The sequence below is a fragment of the Prionailurus bengalensis genome, chromosome E4 (assembly GCF_016509475.1).
Source record: "Prionailurus bengalensis isolate Pbe53 chromosome E4, Fcat_Pben_1.1_paternal_pri, whole genome shotgun sequence".
NCBI classification, from domain to species: domain Eukaryota; kingdom Metazoa; phylum Chordata; class Mammalia; order Carnivora; family Felidae; genus Prionailurus; species Prionailurus bengalensis.
Window position 1 is genome coordinate 54775586 of NC_057360.1, and position 27835 is coordinate 54803420.

The 27835-nt window shown below is 37.3% G+C and overlaps 1 protein-coding gene across 1 annotated transcript in view; it reads right to left on the reverse strand.

The window, feature by feature from the left end:
- The window catches only part of GPATCH2 (G-patch domain containing 2), a 176853-nt gene that overhangs the window by 21860 nt on the left and 127158 nt on the right, over positions 1-27835 (reverse strand). The window contains exon 8 of the mRNA XM_043568425.1: positions 21002-21072. Within this exon, the coding sequence (XP_043424360.1) occupies positions 21002-21072 (71 nt within the window). The remainder of the gene's footprint in view (positions 1-21001; positions 21073-27835) is intronic.

The window sequence follows — 27835 nt, forward strand, 5'->3', positions numbered from 1 at the left end:
TGAGGACATTCTGAGGGTATGTGCGTGAGGATATTCTCACACCTACAGGAAAGCTAAAACTTTTCATAGAGCAAACCATTCAGTACGGTTTCTAAAAATCTGGTTGGGGTAACTGCTGTTACATCTGGGCTTTCATGGTGCTGGCATTATGCTTCCCGTATTTGTCCAAGTCCTACAGATATTTTTATGAAACTGCGAGTCAAGCAAGGCCAGGTATATGTGCTAACACTAGAGCAATGGATTCTACCCACTTGGAAAAAACTTCCTTTCCATGTTTCCTAATTCCACCCATTTTTAAGGGTATGATCTTTTTCTCTTCAGAGTTCTCCCAAGGCCCTTAAACCTAGACGTGCTTTCTTATTTCTAAACTTTCCCTACCTCAGTATCCTTCCAAGAGCTTTTCCTCTATATCTCATACAAATCTCTGCTTGTCTCTGCTGTTACACTTATCATATGATGGCCTCAAATTGTTTTCGGATTAGAGGGAGTTGGCAGCTAAATATGCATGGACAACCTGAGGCCAAGAAATATGTGTAATTCACAGAACCTAGCTTTGCTTCTGTCATACAGGAAAAGCACAATATTTACTGAACTAAAACAAATCAAACTACCGTAAAAACTTTTCCCTTAACACTTCACTTGGCAGTCAATCATGTATTTTTTTTTTGTGATAACACTTCCACTTTCTTGAAGTGTTACTTAAATTTACTCAAAAACATTCATTTGACAATGAATGAAACTTGACTATGAATCAGGTATTCCACTAGATGCTAAAAAAAAAAAAAAACCCAGAGTAAGGTGTCTTCTACCCTCAAGGGGCTCACATCCTAATGCAGGAAACGCATGAACAAGAAATGACTATACAACGTATTAAGTCCACAGGGTTATGGTAGTAGACTACCTCTTTGGGGAAACTGAGGAAAATTCATTTCTCCTGAGTTCAAATTTGGATATTGTCTCTCCAAGCAGAATCTAAGATATTTGAGGCATCTTGGAGTATTCTTTTAGTCTTCACACCATAGTACCTAGGAAATAGTAGGCACTTAGTAAATGGACATTGATTTAATTTACTCATTTCCTAGCTACAAGTATACATTTTTGGAATCTGTTTATCTTTGACATTTAGTATAGAGTTTCAGCAATAAACTTATTCTAATTTCCTTAAAAAATGATACAACAAAGCTAGGGTTGACTCTTAGGAGGGATTAAAAGTTACTCACAATACACATGACTCTTCCCTCTTTCTCTTTTTTAATTAAGTAGACTCCATGCCCAATGTGGAACTTGAACTCACAACCCTGAGATCGAGTCACATGCTCTACTGACTGAGCCAGCCATGTGTCCCCCCCACATGATTCTTTTGAAAATCTCCATTAAATGCAAGAAGATATGTGTCTATATGTAAAAAATTGGCATGTTGATCCTGATAACATCTTGCATCTTATATAAAAGAACTGGGAATTCAGACTATAGATTCAGATACAATCCCACATTCTTTCTCTGATGATGATACTATACAATGTTTCTTAAGATGTTATGGTTGTCATTTTTATATTAATAAAACTATAGCATATTCCTAATATTCTTAAGTTTTTTGAGTGAAGTCCATGCATTACTCATTTTTGTATTGACTTCATCAAGTGTGGTATGTAACACATGAATATGTTTGTTGAGTTGACTTCTTACTATATTCTCTGATTTGCTCTTTCTGACTCTAAATCAGGCTTCAAATTCAGTTCTGAGGGAATATTCTGGACCAGACATCCTGAATTTCTTTCTTTCACCAGCATCAGGGAATGATAGAGTTAAAAGGGCAGGCCAGAATATATTTTGTTATTATTTTTTTTTTATTACTTTGAATACATGTTGGTTTCCTAAGTCTTAGAATTTATTACTGAATTACCAGGAACATCCAAACTTATTGAGTGCCAACTACATACGAGGTGTTATGCCAAATATTTTCACATACTTTATCTACTTTAATCCTCACAAAAACCCATCATGGTCTGAGGCACCTGAGGTCCAGAGACACCGTTAGTTGTCAAAGATCACATAAACAGAAAATGAGGTCATTGTATTTGAACCAAGGCACGCATGCCTCAAAAGAATCATTTTTCCCCCCTATACCATACTACCTCAGTGAACTTAGTTTATTATACTGTATTTAATAAAGGTCTACTGAAAATGTAATGCATGCCATGCCCTATGCCATAAAACAGGATTGAGAAATAAAAAAGATACGGCTTTCATTTTCTAGGGGTTAAAGTCTACCGATCATGTGGGAAAATGATTTCAACTCAATATTCAAAGAGAATTCCAAAGCTAGGCCTAGGTCCCTAGGTGAGAGAAGGCATCTAAAGAATACAGGGGCCCCGAAGTGCACACACCTTAGGCCATCTTCGGGGCTCTGTAAGCAATTCAACAAGATGGGGAGCTAGAACATATGGAGGTGTGGGAGGTGATGACACAACCTTGCACACAACAAATTTGAATAAATTCAGTGAATCTGTCCATTCACAGTGATTTTAAATTCTCTAGGAAGAAAAAAAGAATGAAGCGGCCTGTTTGACCAAACTAATCAGTTTATTATCTAACGTGATAGGTGAATTCAGTGGAAAAACACCTGTCTGTAATTCTCTGTACCCCTAGCTTTGGACTGTTTTGCAGCCACAGTCAGAAAGTTACTGCTCTGATGCAGAGTTGGAATCAAATGTAGATCCATTTCCAAGGTAGATTTTGAAGTTGAGGGGCTCTGCTCATTCAATAGAGTTTATTGTGTGGTTGAGTTGGCAGATACGGGCTCAAGACCGAGCTCTGCTTTGATGTTCTGGAAAGTGTGCCATGACTATTCGTTGAGAGGGGGCTTACAGGAATATCATGGTTCCAGGTGCTGTAAGTGACATTTGAGGAGTAGGACCACTAAAGAGCAAAGGAAGATGTGGTTTCCACTTTTACCTCCATATTGAGGAGGTAATAAAGACTGGATATTTTAAGAACGGGCCAGAATATTTGAAGCTTCTGAGATATATGGAGCTATTACTACTTTGGAAGATGGCAGAGAGCATCACCATTTAATACAAACTTACTTGAATTTAGGTTACATTGTCGTTTATTTGTGGAATTCAATTGGGAATCTGTGACTCAGCTGAAATGGCACCTCCTTTATGCAGCCTTATCTGACTGCATTGCCAGAATGATCTCTCACTCCTTGGAGAAAATAATGTTTTCTATTTTAAGCTACAGCTATATATCTATATGAACCAATACTCAACTTAGACGGTATGTTCCTTGAATGCAGTGGGGCCCACATCTGATTTATATTTTTAAGTAAATTTCCCTTAGCACTTACAAGCCTTGCCAACATCAGGCATTTATTTAAGTCATTATTGAATAAACTTTAACAAGGCATGCCAGAGTTTTGATAGTAACTTGTTTTTATGATAATCAATATTTTTACTGAAGTTCCAATTTCTCTAATAAATAAATGCTTACTTATGGGAATAGAAAAACCACAAAACTACACAGTCCCTATCTTGGGCTTCGGGATATAAATATGTGAAAAATCAAGCCCGTACGTGTAAGTCAGCTTTTTAAAGCACGGGCAGGCACCTTGATATAAAAGTGTTTCTGTTTTTACATAATTTTACATTTTGCTTAAGTTGCTAAGTGTAACTTTATGAAAAGAATGCTTTGGGTTCCTTCTCTTCCATGATAGTTTTTGACAGATGAATGAACAATGTGGACATAAAAGTTTTACACACTTGTTAGCAAATGTTTACTGGACGGTGAAATATACTGTAATAGTTAGGTAAGGCACCAGGAGGCTTGTGCTGCTGCATGTATGTGAATATTCAATAATCAAGAGAAAGAGTACTTCAGGATTCACCTAATTCAATTCAATTCAATTCAATTCAGTTCAATTCAATTCAATGCAATTGAAATACTGTACTTGAAAAGTTGGGAGTGCATTAGCTTATATTCAGGATGAATTATGCCATCAAGATCTTTGACCTTTCTCATTTTGGTAATTCAGGTCTACTATCTTTAAATGCCAATGGGAACATACCCTAACAAAAATTAACTTCGAAAGAGAGCACTTTGTCAGTCCCCTGGCATTTGGCCTATGAAAAGTTATTTGACCCATTTCCTCACGTGTAAAATGCGAATACCAACAATATCTACTTAACAGGGTAATTTTGGAAATTAAATGAGATAAAATAAACGCTTTGTTACCACTCAGGGAATCTTAGCTATTACGGTAGTTAACTGTAAAAATGATGGGCAATTTGTTTTCTCCAATTTTAGGTAGTATGCTTTAAATTCCCTGTCTTTGGTCCTTATTACCCATATTATCCACTTATCAAGAGAGGCAATATAGCACAGTGGTTAAGAGTGTGGGATTCAGGAGTCAAAAGAGATGAAGTTCAGTTGCTGCTTCCCCATTTAACAACCTGGGTGAACCTGGGTGCGTTACTTAATTTTTATGCCTTGCCTTTCCCATCTGAAAAAAAGGAGGTAATAATAGAACCAACCTCAAAGGGTTGATATGAGGGCCAAATGAGTGTGCGGCTCACAGTATGTTCTCAGTAAGTCTTAACTACAATTTCCCACAGACAAAGGGAATTTGCATATGACGAACTGAACACTGTATTAATTCTGCACCTTTCCTCCCCCAATCATAAGCCTAAAGAAGTAGAGAAACTCCGTGGACCAGAACATATTTAAATAGGGAAATATAATAGATTTATCATTAGCTAATAAGGTCTAAATATATTCTATAAACAAACATACAAATGTGTCATTTATGCTAATACAACAGAACCCAGAATATCAAATCATAGGTTGTCAAGCTGATTTCCCACAGTACTTTGTATCCTTTGCATGGGTCTTAAATTCTACTGCAGACAGGGCATAGTTTATTTGAGGAACTAAAACAGGTCCACTGCAGCTGCTAAATAGTGTTCAAGGTGGGGAGTATTTGGAGATGAGGCTGGAATAGTGAGAGTGGTAGAACAAGAAAAGCCTTGCAAGTCACGTTTCGGACTTGATCCTAAAGGCAATGGGAAGCCATCAGGAATCTCTGCGTGCGTGTGTGTGTGTGTGTGTGTGTGTGTGTTTCCATCTATTTGTGTGTGCATGTTTTTTTTTTTACGCTTTTATTGAGAAATAATTGACATACATAATTATATTAAAGGTATACAGCATGACAGTAGCTTCAGCTAACATCCAACTTTTCATGGTTACAATAAAAAGAAAACAAAAAAAAAAAGAAAAAAGGAAAAAACTTTTCTCTTTGTGATGAGAATTCTTAGGATTTACTCTCAACAGCTTTCCTATATGTCATACAGCTGTGTTAGCTGTGGTCACCATGTTGTACATTCTATCCCTAGGACTTAATTATCTTATAATTGGAAGTTTGTTATCTTTTGACCACCTTCCCCACCCTCTGCCTTTGGTAACTATAAGTCTGATCTCTTTCTCTATGAGTTTTCTTTTCTTTCTTTCTTTCTTTTTTTTTTTTTTTAATTTCACATTTAAGTGAGACCATACAGTATTTTTTGTCTGACTTATTTCAATTAGCATAATGGCTTTAAGGTCCATCCATCTTGGCAGGACTTGCTCTTTCCTTTCCCCCATGACTACATAATCCATTGTGCATATAGATGCACAATTATTTATCCATTCACTCATTGATGGGCATTTAGTTTGCTTCCATGTCTTTGCTACTATAAATAATGCTTCTACAAACAGGGCAGAGGATGCAGGTATCTTTTTGAGTTAGTGTTTTTGTTTCTTTTGGATATATTCCCAGAAGTGAAGTTGTGAGATTATATGGTAATTCTGTTTTTAATTTTTTGAAGATCTTCCACACTGTTTTCCATAGTTGCTGCACCAATTAAAAACCTATGAACAGTGCACAAGGAGTCATTAATAATTTTTAAGTACACACGAACAGATTTGGGTTTTCCAAATGTCATTCTGGCTACGGTATGAGAATGAATGAAGGGGACAAGAGTGAAAAAATACAAGGAATAATGGATGGTGTCCAGGGTTTCCTGACTAGGATGTAAGATCCTGGAATGCAGAGATTGTATCCAGTATGTGGGTTCCAAACACATCATCTAGACCAGTGCCTTTTATACATTTGGTAAAAAAACTCCTTCAAGATGTGTGAAAGTAGTGCATGAAACCACATTTTTTTAAAGAAACATGGACAATACTATGCTAAAAGACTAGAAAAGCATGACCTGCTAAATGGACCTGCTAGAGAAATGCAGCCCTGACCACTTATCACTTCAATCACTTATTTGCCGCTTAAAAATATGTATGTTATGAAGAAGTCCTGGAATCCTGTAATTCTAAGATAAAAGTCATAATCAGGATATTCTAGAAATATGGTGGCAGGAACCCTATTTTTTTGAATTTACATAATAACATGTAGTATAACCATAACCCCTGACAACAAGACAGCTTCCAGAAAACAATTAGAAATCATTTCAGAAATGAAACTAGAACACAGGAGTGAATAAATAGGATGGAGGAGAATAGGAGAAAGTAATGAGAAATAGAAAATGCAAAGCATAAAAACATTGGCAATAAGAGAAGAGATAAAACGTTTCAGGTAAGTGATAACTACAGAAGATAGGCAAAGAAGATCCAATATATATGTAAGAGAAACTTTTGAAGCAAAGCCCAAGCAATGAAACAAAATAAATATGAAAAACTATAATTGGAGGGAATCTTAAAATTTATTCCAAGAATAACAACAACTACCTATGGGAAGAGCACACTTCATCCTTGGGAAAAAAGAAAACAAAACAAAAAAACACCTAGAATGACCAATATCAGAATACGGTCTAGTCAAACTCTTGGGCATTAAAGAAAAGGGAAGTATCATTGAGCACTGTACCTGTGGGAAAAAAAAAAAAAAACAGACTCTATCAGGCATTGAAAACTATGTTTTATATAGGCAATGGGGCAACCTGTTTATTAAGGAAAGAGGATCTAAACCATGGATTATAAATCTGGCCAAAGTGACCTTTACATATACAGGTCATGGACAACCCCTTAATAACTTGCAGGAGCTCAAGGAATATTGTTCCCATGAGCTCTTCCAGAGTAAAACAAAAAGAATAGAGAAACACTGACTTCCCATCTGATGAGGATCATTAACATTATATTTACTTGTAGAATTAATGCTAAATGAACTGAACTAGAACTAAAACTAAAATTGAAACTAAGGAGACAGCACAGGATCGAATGGTTGTAAGTTTCAGGCAATGTACACGGAGCACACCCACTGAAAAACGGAGAGAAATGAAGAGTATATAGGAAAAATAGAAGGAATTTGCTGACTGACTATAGGTATTAGCAGAGTATCATTTACTTCAAATCCAATGCTTGGGAGAGGAATGAGAAGGGCAGAAGAGGTTACTAGTCAACTTCAGTAAAGGTCACAGTAGAGAACCAATAGCAAATAGCCTCCTCTGCCCAACGTATTAACATAAATGTAAATACTAGGGGAAAAAAAAAAAACCTTCTGAAGTGTCAAATGGTTTACCAGGGTGCGAGTAACAGCAAGGAAAAGGAGAAACAGAGAGAAGGAGCGAAGTATACTTGCTTATCCTAAAAGTGGAAAAAAACAAAGAGCCAATGGAAGGATAAACCATAAATAGAGAACAAAACAGAACAATAGCTACCCACCCCTGTTGAGGCAACAGGGTACAGGCTAGACTTCTTTGAAAATAATTTTGTGTGTGTGGAGATTTGATTACAGAACCTGTAACCATTTTTTGTCATGATAAAACAAAATTAAATATATTTAAAAAAGCAGTCTCAATATTAAAATGGAACAAAAGAAGCTAATTATACATCGGTGTATCTATACTTACAAACTATTTCAAGTGACTTTAAAAAACAGGAATTGACTACATACTCCTAGGGAAATATATACTAAGTACAAAACAAACAGAAAAAAGAATAAATTTAAACTCTCCTTACAGAGTATTTTATTTGGTGGTCATGATGATACGGTGATTTTGAGACTGCTATATGTGTAGGAGGAGATAGATAAAATGAAGACAGCCGACCCTTGAATAACATGGGTTTGAACTGCATGGGTCCACTTATACGGGATTTTTTCCCAATAAACACAGTACAGTATTATAAATGTATTTTTCTCTGCCTTATGATTTTCTTAACATTTTTTCTTTAGCTTACATTATTATAGGAATACGGTATATATGATACATGGAGCATACAAAGTATGTGTTAAGCGACTGTTTTCTGTCATCAGTAAGGCTTCTGGTCAACAGCAGACTGTAAGTAGTTAAGTTTTGGGGAGTCAAAACTTATTAAAGAATTTTTGGCTGCACAGGGTGTTGGTGCCCCTAACCTCCTCACATGGTTCAGGGCTCAAATGTAATTATTATGATGTTATTGAGAGGTAGTATTTTCAATGTTGAAAAACAAGATTAAAATCAGTGATGGAAAGTACAAAAATACTGAAGTCTTGAATTTTACCCGGGACTATCAGTATGAGGCAATATGGTTTTTTTAAATTTTTATTTATTTATTTATTTATTTATTTATTTATTTATTTATGTATTTATTTTACTCCTAACTTATTTCATTGAAAAGGGCTAGAAACAATAATACCTCTAACATCCAGACTGTAGTTTCTGAATCTATTTCTGTTCTTAAAGAATTGGCTGATTCTTGGTGCAGGCCAGAAAAGGTCCAAGGTAGCCTTGAAAATGTAAACGTAGCAGATGGCAAAAAAGCAAAGACTAGTAGAAAGGAAACAGACTCAGGAACTAGGATAAAGAATCTTCCATTGCTCAAAGATGGGCCAATTTTAACATCAATTAGGATAATAACAAATGAATTGAAACGCATCAAATGTGCTTAAATAAATGAGTTAAAAACAAAACAGAACAAAGTTTCACTGGTCACTTTTAGAAAATGTAAGGAACCAATTAATTTTGAAAACTAATAACTAAAGGGAAGAGATCAAGTATTTATCTTGCATTTCCTGCATGATCTGTGCCTCAAAGTAATCAAGTAGTTGAAGGGGGGGCGGGGAGGCGATTTTTAACAGAAGTAATCGAACCAATAAGCAAAAGTAAAATGACAGAATTAACATCTCACCATTCTGTAACCCTTAATGAATGGATCTGGGATCACTGTGGCTAATCAATCACAGAAAGAGACATGGAGTGAGAGAAGTTCTGAAACAGTCTTGTCCCAAACAAAACAAAACACACAAACAAAACAACCTGAATATAATCAATTCTCTAGATTTAAAAGTCAATTACAGGAAACACAAGGGACAAGAATATGTGCAATGACACAATGTGGGTGAAATCAACAACAGTCCTCAGAGGAGACGAACTTTGCAGAACAAACTGATTTCTGCAATGAAAAACTTTCAAGGAAAAAACAAATGCTGAGGGAGGGGGTATTTATAAATCAAAGGGAACTTCAGAGATGTGTACCAACCAGTTACAAGAGATAGACCTCATTTTGATCCAAGTTTACACAATGTATAAGATAAAAGATTATAAAATAACTGGGGAAATGTGAATATCAACTGTGTATCTTCATATACATTAAGAAATTAGTGCTTTTTAAATAGATGTGATATTGGTACTGTGGTTTCTTTTTGTTTAAAAGAGGTTGTTCTTTTTAGAGAAACATACTGATACATTTTGGTTGGAATAATATGATAGATGGGCTGTGGGGTTGGAGGAAGGAGTGGGCAGGGATATAGACGAAACAACATAAGCCACACAGAGAATTATCTAAGCCAGTTGAGAGAGACACACATTGAGTTTCTATTTTTCTCTGTATTTCTGCATATGATAGATTTTCCACAATAAAATATTGTCAAAAACTGCTTTTACCATCCTCGCATTGTAAGTGAAAGGCATTCTTTCAATTCTTAAAACTGCCAGTATGAAGTCACTCTAGTTTTTTTTCAAATCTTAGTGACACTCTCCATAATTTTTAAGTGATCAAACTTGAAATTAAATTAAGTTACCCATGAAGTCTATGTCGTCTAGTCTGAGTACACCTCTGGACTGTAACTTGATGTAAAAAGATTACAGAAATCCCTATCTGAGGTTTATTGTCCTTAGAAAGGATAATGCACAGTTTTTATTCCATCTTTCTAATTAGTAATTTAAGCATATGTTCAGCATTTAACTCTAAATGTTTGCCTTTTCCCCAAGCTCAAAGACAGCTGTCCAAGATTTGAATGCCAGAAAACATTTAAATATCAACATCTGTTGAATTATGTTAATTTAGTGTAATATAATTGGGCATGAGTTGGAATTGATCAGAAGTATATGAAGTAAACAAAGGTAAATTCACAACAATATCTTGGCATACAAACAAATCACTACAGAGTGATGAAAAAATATTTCTGAAGAGAAAGAGCAAGGAAAAAATACTGATTATAAACAAGTGGATTCTTTTGAAAGCATAGTTCTAACTCTATGAGACATTGTTTTGTGATTTTTGTATTTATTTTTAAGTTGCCTCATAATTGAAAGGTAGTTAAAATCAGCTAAAACAAGTGATAGTTAAATGTTTCATATTTGAATATTTTTATAGAACATTAAATAAAACATTCCAATTACTTATATATGCACTGACGTTTTTAGATTTCAGGATGATCCCTGTTATGTTATAAGCAGTTACATATATCACAATTCAAGAGTTGATATAATTTCTGTTCTATAGACATAAAGCATCATTAAATTTTTTTTTTTAATGTTGACTCATTATTTGAGAGAGAGATGGAGACGGAGTGTGAGTGGAGGAGGGGCAGAGAGAGAAGGAGACACAGAATCTGAAACAGGCTCCAGGCTCTGAGCTGTCAGCACACAGCCCAACGAGGGGCTTGAACCCATGAACTGAGAGATCATGACCTGAGCTGAAGTCGGACACTTAACCGACTGCGCCACCCAGGTGCTCCTGAAACAGCATTTTTAAATTCGCTTTGTTTTCAGTGTGGCAGATGAATCTACTAGGCTCATTCTGGAGGCTTGTAAGGTACGGATTATGAAGCAGTAGCTGTTGTTTATGGTATTGCTGATTTAAAATATTAACCTTCACAGTAATTCTTTTACTAATCAACTAGGAATACTTGTTGTTTTGGGTTGTATTCTGGCACATAGACACATCAGATGAGCAGATCTTCAAATGTCCTCGTAATGAAGTTATAACCCATGCAGCAATAGAGATACAAATGGTTGTATCTTCGTCATTTCCTAGGGGAACCATCTTTGGGAGTTAAAGCTTAGTTTTGTGTCCATGCCCATTTAATCACAGGACCAATTTGCAGAATGCCAACTGTGAAACAGACACCTGTCTGAAGGAAACGGGACTCCACAAGACAAATTTATTTCAGCTACAGGTCACTGGAATGGTTTCACATGCTATTTTCTGTTATTAGTGACCATGGCCAAATTCAACTGTTGTTCTAGAGATGAGAGGCTGCGCATACTTTTAGTCATTTGAAATCATCCAATTGATCTGCCAGATTTCAAGAAAGAGGGGCCATTGTCATGCATGTTTCACCGGGAAGTACTTGATTGCTTTTTTATTTACCATACAGTGGACACATTACATATTTCCAAATGGCAAATCCCTTTTTTACCAGTGTGGATTACTCATATTACACTGAAAAGCAATCTCTCAAAATTCTAATTGGCTGGTAAGTAACTTTATTTAGTATAATCACAATTTAAAATAATTATCCATAATCATTAGTGTAAAATTTTGGCAAGGAAGGTCAGAATTTCTAGATGCCAAAAGGACAGGAGGCATGAGAACTGGCAATTTAAGAATAGTGCCTTTTTAAATACAATATAATAATTTGACTATATAGCATAAAATGGATTAAATTCCTTAAAAATCATTTTATGTTGTATATGTGGTATATTTCCAATTATTCCAATTATTAAAATTTAAATTAGAACACATATGCAATTAAATATACTCCAATTGAACAATTTTGGAATGTATACATTCTTATTAAAAAGAATACGTAAAAATATTCTACTTGTTCATTCATGCATACATATGAATGAATTAACAATTCCGAAATACACTTCTAGGTGGAAGATTGGGTATACTTTTTTAAAACAATGAAATGTAATGTCAATTTTAGTTTGTAAAGAAAAAAAATGATAACATAATAGACATTTTACTTTTAAAATTAGTATTTAAAAGCAGTTTCAAACCATTATTTTGGACATATAAATGTAAGGTACATCAAACTTGAAATGCTGAGTGATATAACTTGCTTCAAAATATGGTGTTGAATCATTGATTTAATATGACAAAGAAGGAATTGTTTTAAAATCCTAGATTTGTTAACATAGGATAGGCAACTTCTCATCTTAAAAATTAAAATAAAGCATCATTTACTTTTGTTAACGTATTTAATTTTGTCGATACATTTCTGTGAAGAGCACACTGAATAAATATAGTCCACGTCATTAACTAGCACTCTAATGAACAGTTATCCTGTCCCAATTTATTAACAGCTGCTCAAAAATGCAGGGATTAATAGTTTCATTTATTTTTGGCAAACCTGCAAAATGACAAATAGTATTATATCTGTTGCAAATTAGATCTCCTTCTCCAATACCAGATGACATGATGGGGAAGACTGAGCAAACCCAATCCTTGAACATATCTGGATCTTTAGAAGATCAAATAAAGAACAGCTATAATTCTATTTGTTACAGCTAGAACACAATACAGTGATCTGTATCATCATGGAAACATGAATATGCTCTGTATTAAAGTAAATAAGAATGTTCTTCTAACTTAATGGAAGACAGTTGACATGAATGTGTGTGTGTGTGTGTGTGTGTGTGTGTGTGTGAAAGAGAGAGAGAGAGAGAGAGAGAGAGAGAGAGAGACAGAGAGAGAGAGAGAGAAAGAGAGAGAGAGTGAGAGAGAGAGAATGTGATGGGATTTATTTTTTTTCTGATAAAATCTATTGTCATTATTTTCATGTTAGGAGACTCTTTACTACTAATCAGGGGAGAGGACAGCAAAGAAAAAAAAAGTTGATTTCTTTCTTCTCACTATTAGTTGCTAACATAAGAAATAGAACAACAGCATCGAGGGATTATAAAATTATTTGACACTAAGTAAATAAATAATGTAATGCTACTAAGAACTAAGTAAAAGTGAATTAACACATGTTTTTAAAAGGCATTTAAAGATATTAAGTAGAATTTAATAATAACAATAAGAATGTTTTTACTTAATTTCAAATTATATATCAGACAGTTGGATGATTTAGTCCTTTGTGCCTCAGAAGAATAAATGACAAAAATCATGTAAGTAAAGAATCAGAATAGATTAAAGAAAAAAAAGATACCAGATCTAAAAGGAAAGTCCCTGATATGATCAAACTAATTCAATAAAATTGCTGATAATTTTTGTCTATCAATCCTTTTGTATGGATTCTTAGAATTACAGGGGTACCTGGGTGGCTCAGTCGGTTGGGCAGACGACTTTGGCTCAGTTCATGATCTCACAGGTCGAAGGCTCATGAGTTTGAGACCTGCATCGAGCTCTGTGCTGACATCTCAGAGCCTGGAGCCTGCTTCCGATTCTGTGACTCCCTCTCTCTCTCTGCCCCTCCCCTGCTTGCGTTCTGTCTCTCTGTCTCTCTCTCAAAAATAAATAAACATTAAAAATTTTTTAAAAGAATAATAAAGACTAATCATAAGCATAAAGAAGTATTTAAAAAAGCAAGATATTTTCAAGAATGGTACATCATTTAGTATCAGGCATCACTTAATATATGTTTTACTAACTTTTGCTTTGGGAAGCTTTAGAAACAATATGAAAATATGAAATTATTTAATTGGAGTTTTAAATGAGGTGAAGAAGAAAATTATTTAATTGGAGTTTTAATTTTTTTTTTTCAATGTTTATTTTTCATTTTTGGGACAGAGAGAGACAGAGCATGAACGGGGGAGGGGCAGAGAGAGAGGGAGACACAGAATCGGAAGCAGGCTCCAGGCTCTGAGCCGTCAGCCCAGAGCCCGATGTGGGGCTCGAACTCACGGACCGCGAGATCGTGACCTGGCTGAAGTCGGACGCCCAACCGACTGCGCCACCCAGGCGCCCCTAATTGGAGTTTTAAATGAGGTGAGGAAAAGAACTTTCTAACTTTGAGAAGTATAAAATTATATTTGACTAATGAACTAAAAAAATGGAAGGCTTGGATACCAAGTCTGGAATTAAAGAGAAAGATATGGGTTGAAGCAAGAAATCTAGATGCCACTAGTGTTTCTATAAAACACTTAGATGTACTGCCCCCAAGGTTGAGCTGAGTGTGTGAATGAGTGTGAATATGTGTGAGTGTGTGTCTCATTTTGGCTAACAATCTACTTCAGGCAATGACCACTCAAAAACTATGCCTGTTAATTATTAAATATTGACAGTGATAGGTAGTAAGCAGTGGTTTTAAAAAATTAAAATTGTGTCTGCTTTCATGTATTTATTTTTTAAAAGAATTTTGTGTTTCCCTAAGTTTTTATTAGTGTTTTCAAAGGTTTTAGGGTATGTAAAAATGACAACACAAAGAAGAGACTCTGAGATGCTCATTCAATGTTAGATGAGGGATAATATACAATAAACTTAAGACTAAATGCCACTGTAAGAAAATGGATAGAGAACTTTTTTAAAGTTTATTTATTTATTTTGAGAGAGAGTATGAGTGGAGGAGGGGCAGAGAGAGAGAGAGAGAGACAGAGAGGGAGAAAGAGTATCCTAAGCATGCTCCTTGCTGTCAGCACGGAGCCCAATGAGGGGCTCGACCTCATGCACTGTGATATCATGACATGGGCCAAAACCAAGAGTCAGATGCTTAGTTGATGGAGCCACCCAGGTGCCCCGTGAAAATGGACACAGAACTCTTCAGAAATAGAAGGACGGCTAGAAAATAAAACCTCACAGACTAATGACACGGAAATGTCAGATGGGAATAATCAAAAATATATAAGCAACACGGATGAATGCAAGACAGGAAACCATTAACCTCAAGCACTGCGAGGCAAAATCTTGGTGGATCACAGCAAATGAATATAAGAGGATAATGTTATGGTGAAAAATTTTCACACCACTTAGTGTCTGATACACCTGCTCCAGGACAAGGGCTTCCCCCCAGGGAATAAAAAATGGAAGCAGCAAACTAAAAGGAAGATGAGTGACACTAATATTGCTTGAATCAATGAGATTATATCATACCTCTGTTTATAATTTGAGTTTAAGTTAGTTTACATTATATCTATGTTAAGGGGGCGCCTGGGTGGCGCAGTCGGTTAAGCGTCCGACTTCAGCCAGGTCACGATCTCGCAGTCCGTGAGTTCGAGCCCCGCATCGGGCTCTGGGCTGATGGCTCAGAGCCTGGAGCCTGTTTCCGATTCTGTGTCTCCCTCTCTCTCTGCCCCTCCCCCGTTCATGCTCTGTCTCTCTCTGTCCCCCCAAAAATAAATAAACGTTGAAAAAAAAAATTAAAAAAAAAAAAAAAAGAATGAGTCCAAAGTTTGATGCCAGGACCCATTAAGTATCATGACTGAGAAGATGGAGAATGTTAACGATGTTTACAACAAACGCAGGAGCAAAGAAAACACATTTGTATTTCATTAATAACTCTGTGGATATGATTAATGGCATGTTATGCCGAGCACTGCTGATGGCGGCTAAAGCTCGGGAGCGATGGGTGAAGAGTGGGAAGCCAGTTGGGGAACCCAGAGGAACACTGCCCTTTCGGGAGGAAGAAGTGCAGGATACCGCGACAGAGTCCACTGCTGATGAGGTAGGGCTTCCTGAGAGAACTGACTGGAATTATTGAAGTACGTTGGTTGTTCAAAGGAGACTTTGATAGGTTGTCACCTCTTGGGTACTGTTAGCCATAAAAGAAGTCTCAGAGTTGGAAGAGACACAATTGCCCTGTGCCCATCACCGACTGAAAGAGCCTAGATGAACAGTAAAGTGGATGTGGCAAAAAAAAAAAAAAAAAAAAAAGACATAGGGTAAACTGGATGCCTGGAACACTACCGAATCGCATTATACCCCTCTATGGAGGTCTTGAAGATTCTCCTGCGGAGCTGAGGGCGAGAGGTAGTACACCCCACGGGCGACAGCCATCACTGCATGGCCCTGGATTCATTCAGGGCATCCGCGAGGACTGCCCACCCGAGGAGCCTGCCTCAGAATCTCAGCTTTGAGTCATTAACGACAGACCACTTGTGCATTTATCTTTTCGTACCTGCCTGCTATGTTTTGCGAGGAAATGATCCTAAAATTTATTGATTTAATGCCTTGCAGTTCTCTCTTCTAACCTTTATATTTTCCACAAGTTGAGAAAGGAAAGTGCAGTCAGTCATCCAAAAGGGGTAAGAAAAGTCAAGACGATATTAAAAATACTAGAAAGAAAATGGCTTTCAAGAAAGAAACGGAGAGAAAACACATATAAATAAGGAAGGTGAAGAATTTTGTGCCTTGCGCTTAATAAAACTGGTAACAAAAATTAAACTTGAGTGAGTCTTTCTCTCCTTGGGCTGATTTCACCTTTACAAACTGCCCCGTGCCGAGCGCAAATGTTACTCTTAGAAACACAAGAAAATATACTGCATCCACAAAACAAGACACGGAGGATATATGAAATGAATGTTCAAGGAAACAAGGTGAGCTCTTGGAAATGAAAAGTGTAAGGGAATTTTTTTTTTTAATCAATAAAAGGTTTGGGATATAACATTGATAAAATTGTCCAGAAATCTTTGAAGACAACAATATATAAAAGAGAAGTTAAGAAAAATTGGAGGATCATTGGAGGGCACTCCAACATCCAAATCGCAAGAGAGCAGAGAAAATGGAAACCATCTAGAACTACAGGCACTAGAGTAATGCCTTCAAAATCCTGGGGCAAAAATGGTTCTCAAATCAGAATTCAATTACCAGCTGAATCAATCAGTGTAAGACTAGAATAAACAGATTTTCAGACACACAAAGTCCCACAGATTTAACCACGACTGTTCTCTTTCTCAGAAAGCTCAGGAGAAATCATGGCGTGGGACCCAGGGAACAGGGAAATCCCATGTTGGAGAGTCGAGGGAAATCCCCAGGGCGGTAACGAAGAGAGATCACAGGATATCAGCTGTGCAGCAGGTCCAGACGGCAAACAGTTCAGAATCGATTGAGAAATGACCAGCTCCAAGAGGGATGCCACCACGAAACAGAACTGAGAGGAACCACACTGCTTTGTGGTGGTTGATGAACTGGGGTGAGGCACACAGAAAACAAAGCAATGGAAAACAAGACAGCTATCTCCGTGACAACAGGAAAATTATACATCTATGAATAATATTTACATACATAATCACATTAATGCAAACAATGAATATTGATTTGGTCGGACGATTATGATATAGCTGCTAGAGAGAGAGAAATGAAGATACTGTGTGTGTGTGTGTGTGTGCGCGTGTGTAAGGCATACAGCAGGAAGTCAGTAGGTAGTATCAAACTAAGAACTTCAAGAAATAGTAATATAAGCATGTAATTTAGGTTGATACTAGAAGAAATGGCTAAAAGGGTTGAACGTGTTTTCTTCTGCAGGGTAAACAACAGGGAAGGACAGGTCTCGGGCCTGCTGTCCCTTGTTATAAGTCTTATAGAATGATTTGACATTCTAAACTAGGTACAAGAAAAATATAATAAAAACATAACATTTAACAAGTGCTTAGGAAACACGCATGTGGAAGTAACAATACCACACTTGGAAAGAAAATGGCCTTCAAGAAAGAAACATGGAAAAATACATATAAATAAGCTAACATCTGAGCTCTTCCATTTTAAATGCCTTACTCATCTATTACTCATCTGTTTAAATGCATTGACTCATCTATTTCTCACAACAATGTTATGGGGCAGGTACTACCATCTTCTCTGTTTCACAGATAAGTAAACTGAGGGACAGAGAGGTTAAGGATTTTGCTCAGGATCACCCAGCTGGTGAGTGGAGAAGTGGGAACAAGAAGGCAGGCCCTCTAACTGTAGAGGCCCCTCCGTGGACTCAATCAGAGCACTTTACTGCTGCGGATTCAATTTTAAATTCATTCTACGAGTATTTTATGTAACGAATAATTTTTTTACATCATCTTCTTAGCTTGCTTCCATATATATATTTTTAAGTTTATTTATTTATTTTTGAGAGAGAGAGAGAGAGAGAGAGAGAGAGCGAGAGCGCACAAGTGGGGGAGGGACAGAGAGAGGGAGACAGAGAATCCAAGCAGACTCCAGGCTCTCAGCTGTCAGCACACAACGCAACGAGGGGCTCGAACCCATGAACCAGGGGATCATGACCTGAGCCGAAGTCGGACGCTTAACCGACTGAGCCACCCAGGCGCCCCTGTAACGAATATTTATTGTCCACGCATCAGGCATTGTTTTTGGTATTGGGGATACACCAGTATGAAAAGCAAAGGCCTGCCCTCATGAAGCTTAAAGAGAAGGGGAACAGGGACAATCAGGAGACAGATTAAGCAGAGTCTAATGGTCCCTGTGGACAGAGCTTTTTTCACACTGGGGAGACAGACTTGATGGAGATGGGAAGCTCTAAAGATAGCTGCAGGGAGAGGGAACAAACAGCACGTGCTAGGGCCCTGAGGCTTGAGTGGGGTCCATGTGCTAGGGGGACAGGAAGCTGGGGGAACAGGATGAAGACCACCGTGCAGGAGTAGAAGAGTAAGACTAAGTAAAGTGGGAGAAGATGACAGGGAGGAAGCAACGAAGGGCTGGGCCTGATCACAGATGGCCTTGATGGCCAACATAAAGACTTTGAAATGATATGGAAAGCCCAGGGGGGATTTTATTTAAAATTTCTTAGAGAAGATCTTCATTGAGGTGTAGTTGACATAAGCAAAATGCACAGTTAAATGTACAATTGGATAAGCTCTGACATAGATATATACATGTGAAACCATCCTCACAGTCGAGACAACAAAGATACTCATCACCCCAACAGTTTCTTTATGCCCTCTGGTAACCTTCTCTCCAGTGCCTCCCTGGCCCTCGTCCCATGCCCATGCAACGACTCATCTGCTTCCTGCCAGGTTAACATGCTCTTGATGCCCACTATTTTAGATCGTCTTTTGAAAAGCCTCGTGAATCACACATCATTGTTATTATCACTTTATATAGACAAGGGTTGTTTAAATTTACCTAAATCTTTACCAGTTTATTGGCTCTGCATTCATTCTTGCATCTCAGACTTTCCTTGGGAGATCCCTTTTTGGAAACACATCTTTTAAAAATTCTTCTAGCCAAGGTCTGTTGGTAGTAAATGTCCTTCGTTTTTGAACATCTGAAAATGTGTTTACTTCAAGTTCACACAGGAAAGATGTTCTTCTAGGTTGTCAGTCTATGTTCACTTAGTCCACTGTGTTCTAGTTTCATTGTTGCTACCAAGAAATCTGATAGATAGCTGGCATTCCTTAGAAGACAATTTATCCTTTCTTTCTGGATTCTTTTCAGATCTTCTCTTATTTTTGGTGTACTACAGCATATACTACCAGGTATGGGTTTATGTTTATTTATTCCACTTGGTATTAGTTGTGCTTTCTGTATGTGCAGCTGTGAATCTGTAACATTTGTCAGTTTGGGGAATTCTTAGCCAGTATCTCTTTAAATATCATGCTTTTTTTTCCCCTTTTTTTAGCATTTTTATATTCTTTATCAAAGACTCTGATTAAACATATCTTAGACTTTTTTCTGTGTCTCTTAACCACTCTTCATTTTTCCAACTCCTTGTGTTTTTTATGCTATATTCTGGTCTATTTCATGGACATATCTCCATTTCACTGATTACCTCTTTAATAATCATATTTCTCATTTCTGATGATTATCTGGCTTTTATTAAACTTTGCCTATTAATGCCAATAGTGATCTGCTGCCTGCTCATTTTATTTCCATAAATATTTCATCCATAGTTATTTATAATTGATACATGTACCTTTTATCCTGATTATGGTTATAATTTTAGGATCTCACATTCTTAGGGGTAAGTGTATTGGTTTTACTTTGACTATCACTGATGGTCAACTTACATGTTTGACAGTTCTTGACTGCCTAAATTAGGCAAGCTAGTGGGTTCTCAGTTGAGTTTAATTTGTACAACGTTGTACTTTAAAGCTGTATTGCTTGCTTGGGAAAGTTAAACACAGCAGCTAGTGCACTAGCAATGGGAAGTCATGGAGGCAATGGTCTGCGGTCAGTTATCTTGTTAAAATTTGAGCAAGTGTAAATCTAAGGGTGGTAGTTCTGATCAATATTCCGATTGCCATTTTCATCTAAATAAAAATTTAGTCTTCAGAAACAACACATGCAAAATTTGAAAATGTACGTCTGAAACAATCAACTGAGAATAATAATAATTCTGTTAAAGGGGAAAAAAATAACACTGACTCAGCAATATAAAATGAACAAGAATCTAGAAGCACATCTTAAAAACAACATATTTTCTATATATTCATGTATATATTATTAGTATAAAAACACATGTTGCTTCTCAGAAGGTCTAAGTACCATTTAAGTTTGGGGAAAAAGACTAATTCTTCTTTTTTAAATTAAAAAATAAAATGATTATTGTAAATCCTGACCTAATATTCATCAGTTATGAGAAACAGAAACTTTCTTTTCTTTTTAAACTTCATTCTTTATTTTTTACCAGCTTTAAAAAATATAGAAATAAAATGATGTCTCTCTATTCATTGCTAGTAATCTTGAAATATATTCTAATAAACGATGCATAAAATATTTCAAACTCTTTGGAACCAGAGTCAACCTAACTGTAACTCAGCCCATTCCTATTGGTATGCAAAACAAAACAAAACAAAATGAGAGAGAGAGAGAGAGAGAGAGAGAGACATATGATCAGAAATAGAAGTGATTTTGAATTGCTTACCTGCTGGCTGTTTTCACAGAACAGTTTTTCTTGTGTCCTCTTTCAGCTCGGTTATCTCTCAGAAGCTGATGCTACATAACGTGTCAAGACAAAGTTGTAGAAACAAAAATATTTTCATTATATTATTTTTAAGTAGAAAAAGTTCTCATTCAAAGGGACACTATTTGTTCACTTGCAGTGCTTTTCTTCCCCGCCCCGCCACCCCCCCCCCCCCCACCCCCCGCCACTGGTTTCTCTCAAAACAAAGACCGTGATTTTTGCTAGGGACGCCATGGCCACTCTTGTAAAACTGTTAGTAAGAGTTGGCAGTCCAGTGTTTCCCGGCAGCAAAATCGCTCTTAGAGTCACTTCATTACAGTCCACAACCAGAGGTTCTAGAACTCAGCTCTAACCCTGGTTCTCTGGAGTTGTCTTGGTTAAAGGAACCTAACCTCTCTTGCCAATGGCCTCTGCCATTGCGTTCAAGTGTGAATTTTTTGAGACTTTGTCATTTATGCTGACATAAAAGATCTAATACTATTTTCTCTGTATCTACTGGCCTACCATGGTAAAGAAACACACTTAAAACATTCTTTTTCAAAGAAATTATTGGCTTGGAAATATATAATTAGAAAGTATGTATATGTATTTGATCGCCTCCTCGAAATGCTTCACCATCCACTTCCTTTCACACTTGCTTTACCCTAACTAATTGGAAAGAAAAAAAAAAAAAACCAGAATAGTCAATACTCTTTACTATGTGTTCACTCAAACTGTAGCTTATCTTATTTATGCAGAAATATAATTATACACAAGGCTGGGCCAAAAAGAAGTTGCATAGCATATTAGAAATGAACCCTAACACACAACAGAAATCTTGGAAGTAATAATGCAGGATAGGTCTACGTTCTAATCCCAGCTGAGCCAGTAACTAACAAGTTACCAGGTTTTAACAACAGATTTACCACTTACAAACTGTGTAATCTCAGGCCAAGTACTTAACCTCCACGTCCATCCGTAAAATGGGAGATAATAATAGTATCTACCTGTAGGGCCACTGTGAATGTTAAACAAGATAAACCATGCGAAATGCTTCGCACCATGACCAAAACATAAGTGCTGAGAAAATGGTTCAAATGCTACCATTATGATTATGATGAATGAACCTGGGTGTCAGTGGGTATTGTCTGACCAGGATCAATACCTTTGGATAAAAAAATGCTGTGAACTATTTAATGACATTATTTAGAATCAGTTATAAAGACAGCCATCTTCGAGAAGGAATATAACTTAATTAGATCACCAAGAACAGGAATGTCTTAACTAAGCGTATCTTAAAACTCTCTTAAATACCTACTTCTTTCCTTCCCCACTACCACCTTCCTAGTCCAGACTATCATTGTCTCTTGCTTGCAGCGGCCTCCCTGACTCCAGACTCGCTCCCATCCAATTCATTCTCCACACTGCAGCCAGTAATTCTAAAATTAGATCTGGCTACATTACTCTCTGCAGATAAACCCCCAAGTCTTGTACAAGGCTTCCATGGCCATTCATAACTTGATTACATTTCTAAACTCCTAATTTATCACGCTTCCTCCTACTTCCAACCTAACCTTCTTACTTCTTCTTTTTAAAAACTTTAATTCCAGCTAACACGCAGGTTAAATATTAGTATCGGGTATACAATATAGTGATTTGACAATTCTACGTGCTCATTGTGCTAAGTGTACTTACTCTTAATCCCCTGGTCTATTTCACCCATCCTTCCACCCACCTCTCCTCTGGTGATGGTCACTAACCCCCTGCTTTCGAAATTACATATCCTGGTCACCCTGAGCCTGTTAGACTGGGGTGTGTCCCACATTCTTGCTCACCTGTGGCCCTTGGCTTCCGTTATGCATTGTGCTTGCACCTCCAAGGTCCAGCACAATGTCTAGAACATTTTTAGTGCTCGATAAATATTTGTTGAATGAATGAATGATTGAAAAAGTGAGATAAAGATATAGGGAGTGAGATCTAGTATCTGATAGGTAGTGAAGCTAGAGCTCATTATTACTACTTACAGAAAATGGCAACAACCATTTATCTTAAGTCCATTAATCTGAAAGTGTTTCAATTTAGAAACACTTCGTACCATGAAAACTAAATTGTTTCTGAAAATAAAAATAATTAATTACTTTGGCATTTCTAAGTCTAGTGCCTTTAAAAATATATATATACAAACCAACATTTGTGACACAGATAGCTAGAGGTGAGAGGATAAAATCTCTACCTCCACCTGAAATGAATAGTAGTTAACTAACTTTTCCAATTCTAAGATAAAAGACAGATATGTGCACACTCTTCCTGAAATTGGTGTGAAAGCAGTGAAAACAAAGAACTCAAAATCCCCAACACAACAGTCTGGAATAAGAAAAGAATGCTACAGTTCAGTTTTGAAAATGCAACAGTAATGGCCCAAATAAATATTAGACTGTCCTAGTAGGTCTGGATAGTTCTCAGAGAGGGTACCATCTGGATCAGCTTAAACAAGCTAGCACCTTCTGTGAACTCTGATGTTAGAGCTCTTCCTATGAGATTTATATGAGAATTTCTTTTCTTCCTCAAGTGTATAGTTTTGATGGGCTTTGTGTATAAAAAGAGACACACACTGGAATTATTTAATACAATACTCCTATGTTAAAAAGCCATCACAAATTTTCTCACTGTATCAGCACAACTCTAATTCTGGGTATATCTTTTGCAACTTTAAAATCAACCTCAGATAGGGGTGCCTGGGTGGCTCAGTGGGGTTAAGCTTTGGCTCAGGCCACGATCTCGTGGTTTGTGGGTTTGAGCCCCACATTGGGCTCTGTGCTGACAGCTTGGAGCCTGGAGCCTGTTTTGGATTCTGTGTCTCCCTCTCTCTCTGCCCCTCCCTTGCTTGTGCTCTGTCTCTCTTCTCTCTCAAAAATAAACATTACAAACATTTTTAAATCAAACTCAGATAAAAAAATATAAACTCAGATCTATGGGTCATGAATCTCATAAGTGAATATGGGAGTCTAGATCTTTTAAGGGGCAAAGATGAAAAAATCCAGAATGTTATTAGAATAGAAAGTATATATTTGTATTTGAGAGCTTCTCAACACATTTCTGCTATGCCCCAAAGAACAAGAGAAAGGATGGAAGAGTGGGGTGGGCTAGGGGGCGGAATCAGGTCATGAATTCAAGATAAAAGACACAGGGTCCTTGAGCTCTAATAAGTAAGAGTAGATCCTCAGGGTTTTTTGAGAAATTCCTCCCTCTCCTTACTGATAATTCTTCTGTTTCCTTGGACTACTATCAGTGTCACAAGTGAGGTCAATTTTCAGGATTCTGACTCGACAACGTCAACTCTGATTAATAACAGAACTTCTGAATATGGTGCGAAGTGCTTCTTACCTTCCAACTTTCAGATTGCTGGACTTAGGCCAGACGGAGACACAATTCCCTGATTAGTGACCTGCAGATGTATATTAAAGAATGACTCGCATAAGAATTATGTTAAAATTCATTAACACAAAACCTAGTACAACGTGAGGTTTCCCGAAAGGTGCACCATTTTTAAAACTGCTGAACTAAACCAGGAAGGGAAGTGTTCCTCGTGGAGGATGGTTCTCACTGTGAGAAAGGGAGCTGGGAACTGCCGTGGCTATTCATGATATTTTTACGGGCTTCGCTACAAATTTCAAATCTCTAGCACAAGAGAAGAAGCCAAGAGAAGAAGTCTTCTTCCACAGCAATCCTCTCTTTACCACCTGATATTCAGAGGCGCTCAAGAGCATGTGTGTTCCTTGTTAGCAGCCACTTCTCAGTAATTTCTCAAATGTCTACAGAACTTCAAGCCTCGTCACACGTGGGCTCTCAGTGTCCTCACCTTACAAGGAGAACTAGCACCCAAACTGTGATCTGTGATGCCTGAAGATACTTGTAAAGTCAGTCAAAATGTCAAATCATTAGATATTCAAAGAGGAAAAATCAGGATGAAGTCAGATGAAGCAAAACAAACGAACCAAACAATGATGCTTCATATAGCTGTCGCTCTCTCTTTCCTTCCATTTCTGAACCGACTTTCATATTTCTCTTGAGCCCTTTATAACTGCCCTCTCTGTGGTTCTCTCCAATATTTCACAACATACTGCCATTATTGCTTTGCTGCCCCAGATTAGAACCGCCACAAGGGGAAAAGCTATGTTGTTTTTCTAAACACCTTCTTTTGTAAGGAGAGAGAGTACCTGACTGATAATGGTTGACAGGTTAATAGTCATTTAGTGAATGTGTAATAAAAGAGTGAGAAGTGCGCAAGGTGTTAATGATTATGGGATTTAGCCTTAAAGAACAGAAAGACGAATCCTAAGACGGGGGAAGTAGAAAGGGGTGGGATTTAAAAAAAAAAAGCGGGGTTAATGTTATCCTTTCTGTAGGTTGAGAAGTTGACGTGGGAAAAATAAAAGGTGATCATGCCTGCTAACGGTAATTCATTCAACAGGGTGAAGGATTTTACCCTCTTTATGGTGTTGCATTTCATCGCTCGCATCTAGGGTTAGCCAAGTTTCCTGCGCTAGAGTTAGATTTGAGTTGAATTAAGAGATTCTTACGCTCAAAATGTAAGTGGTCTGGGGGTGCCTGGGTGGCGCAGTCGGTTGAGCGTCCGACTTCAGCCAGGTCACGATCTCGCGCTCCGTGAGTTCGAGCCCCGCGTCAGGCTCTGGGCTGATGGCTCAGAGCCTGGAGCCTGTTTCCGATTCTGTGTCTCCCTCTCTCTCTGCCCCTCCCCCGTTCATGCTCTGTCTCTCTCTGTCCCAAAAATAAATAAACGTTGAAAAAAAAAAAAATGTAAGTGGTCTGTATGTATATTTGTATACGTACACACAGGTACAGTCATTCCTCATTATTCATGGATTCCATATTTCTGAATTTGCCTATTGGCTAAAATTTATGTGTGATGCTAAGATCAATACTTCCGGCACTTTTGCAGTCCTTCACAAACGTGCACGGTGGTAAAAATTTGGGTCCCCTGTCACACGTTCTCCACTGAGGTCTGACAAGCTGATGCACTGTCTTCTTGTTTCAGCTTTCAGAGTGTAAACGAGCGTCTTTGTTGCAGTCTGTTTGGCGCCACGTTTTTTGGCATTGTTCTGCTCTGGTTTTTGATTTCATCATTTAAAATGGTCCTCAGGCAGGGGGCACCTGGGTGGCTCAGTTGGTTAAGTGTCCAACTTCGCTCAGGTCATGATCTCGCAGTTGGTGAGTTCGTGTCCTGGATCGGGCTCTGGGCCGACAGCTCAGAGCCTAGAGCCTGCTTCAGATTCTGTGTCTCCCTCTCCCTCTGCCCCTCACCCGCTCACACTCTGTCTCTCTCTCTCAATAATAAATAAACATTAAAAAATAAATAAATAAATAAATAAATAAATGGTCGTCAGGTATAGTACGGAAGTGTAGTCAAGTGCTCCCAAGTGCAAGGCTGCGAGGGACCTTACAGAGGAAACACGGCATTAAAGAAGCTTTCATCAGGTATTAAGAATCAATGATACATATTAAATAAGCTATTGTTAAACACAGAACACACATGAAACAAGAAAAGGTCTTGATCAGTAACTGAAAATGTCCTGGCCTCTCATGAACCCAACCTTGTATTTTCCCTCCAGAGCAGTGTTTCGATATTTGCTACTTTTGTGTTCACATCGACTTTATAGAACATAGCTACTGCAGGTAATAAGAATCTACTGTGTTCATTAATTAATAACCTACATTCAATAATTAATAACTTGAAATTAATAACCTACATTAATTAATAACCTACATCAAAATGTGAAATGATGTATCAGAGTTTAAGCAAAAGGCTGATGCAAAAATTGGTAAAAAAAAAAAAAACAACCCAAAAACAAAAAACATCAGGCAACTTTCTTCTCTGTAGAGAAGGCAAGTTTCTTCTCTATTAGCTATTAGTTGATTCTTTAACTGCAGGAAAAAAAAAAAAGCTTGACTGGAAACAACCAGTTATACTGCGAAATAAAATACAACTTTATAACATCACTTTAGTATTTCTAAAGGGTAGAAAAGAAGCTTTAAAAATTGTATTTGGAGATAATCTATATCCTGATGCGACTTACTACCAGAAGCAGAATCTTCTTGTAAGCTTTGTACACAGAGGGGCATGAACCATGCAGGAAAGCAGGAAGTCTAATTTTTACATTATGAATAATAAGATGAAAACGTCAAAGATATAACTTAGTTTGGTTAATTTCCAAATCTTTAGAAATACTTGTCCTTACTATACTATTAATGTGAGAAATATCTTTTAAAGGGGATAATTGCTCTCATGGAAAAGAGCAAGTTTACAAGCTACCTTTAAACTGAAGTCACATGACATTTTTCTTTAATTAGGTTTCTGTGTATTAGGAAATAAGTATAGTTTATAATGAAGTATTTAGCAACCCCCTTTGAAAAAATTTTTTTTAATGTTTATTTATTTTTGAGACAGAGAGAGACAGAGCACGAGCAGGGAAGGGGCAGAGAGAGAGGGAGACACAGAATGTGAAGCAGGCTCCAGGCTCTGAGCTGTCAGCACAGAGCCTGATGCGGGGCTCGAACTCATGAACTGTGAGATCATGACCCGAGCCGAAGTTGGACGCTTAACCGACTGAGCCACCCAGGCGCCCCTAAAAATTTTTTTAAAGGTGCTTTAAAAAAATTTTTTTAAAGGTGCTTTAAAAAAATTTTTTTTGAGTTTATTTATTTTGAAAGAGACCGTGGGGGAGGGGCAAAGGGAGACAGGAAGAGAGAGAGAATTCCAAGCAGGCTCCGCACTGACAGAACAGAGCCTAATGTAGG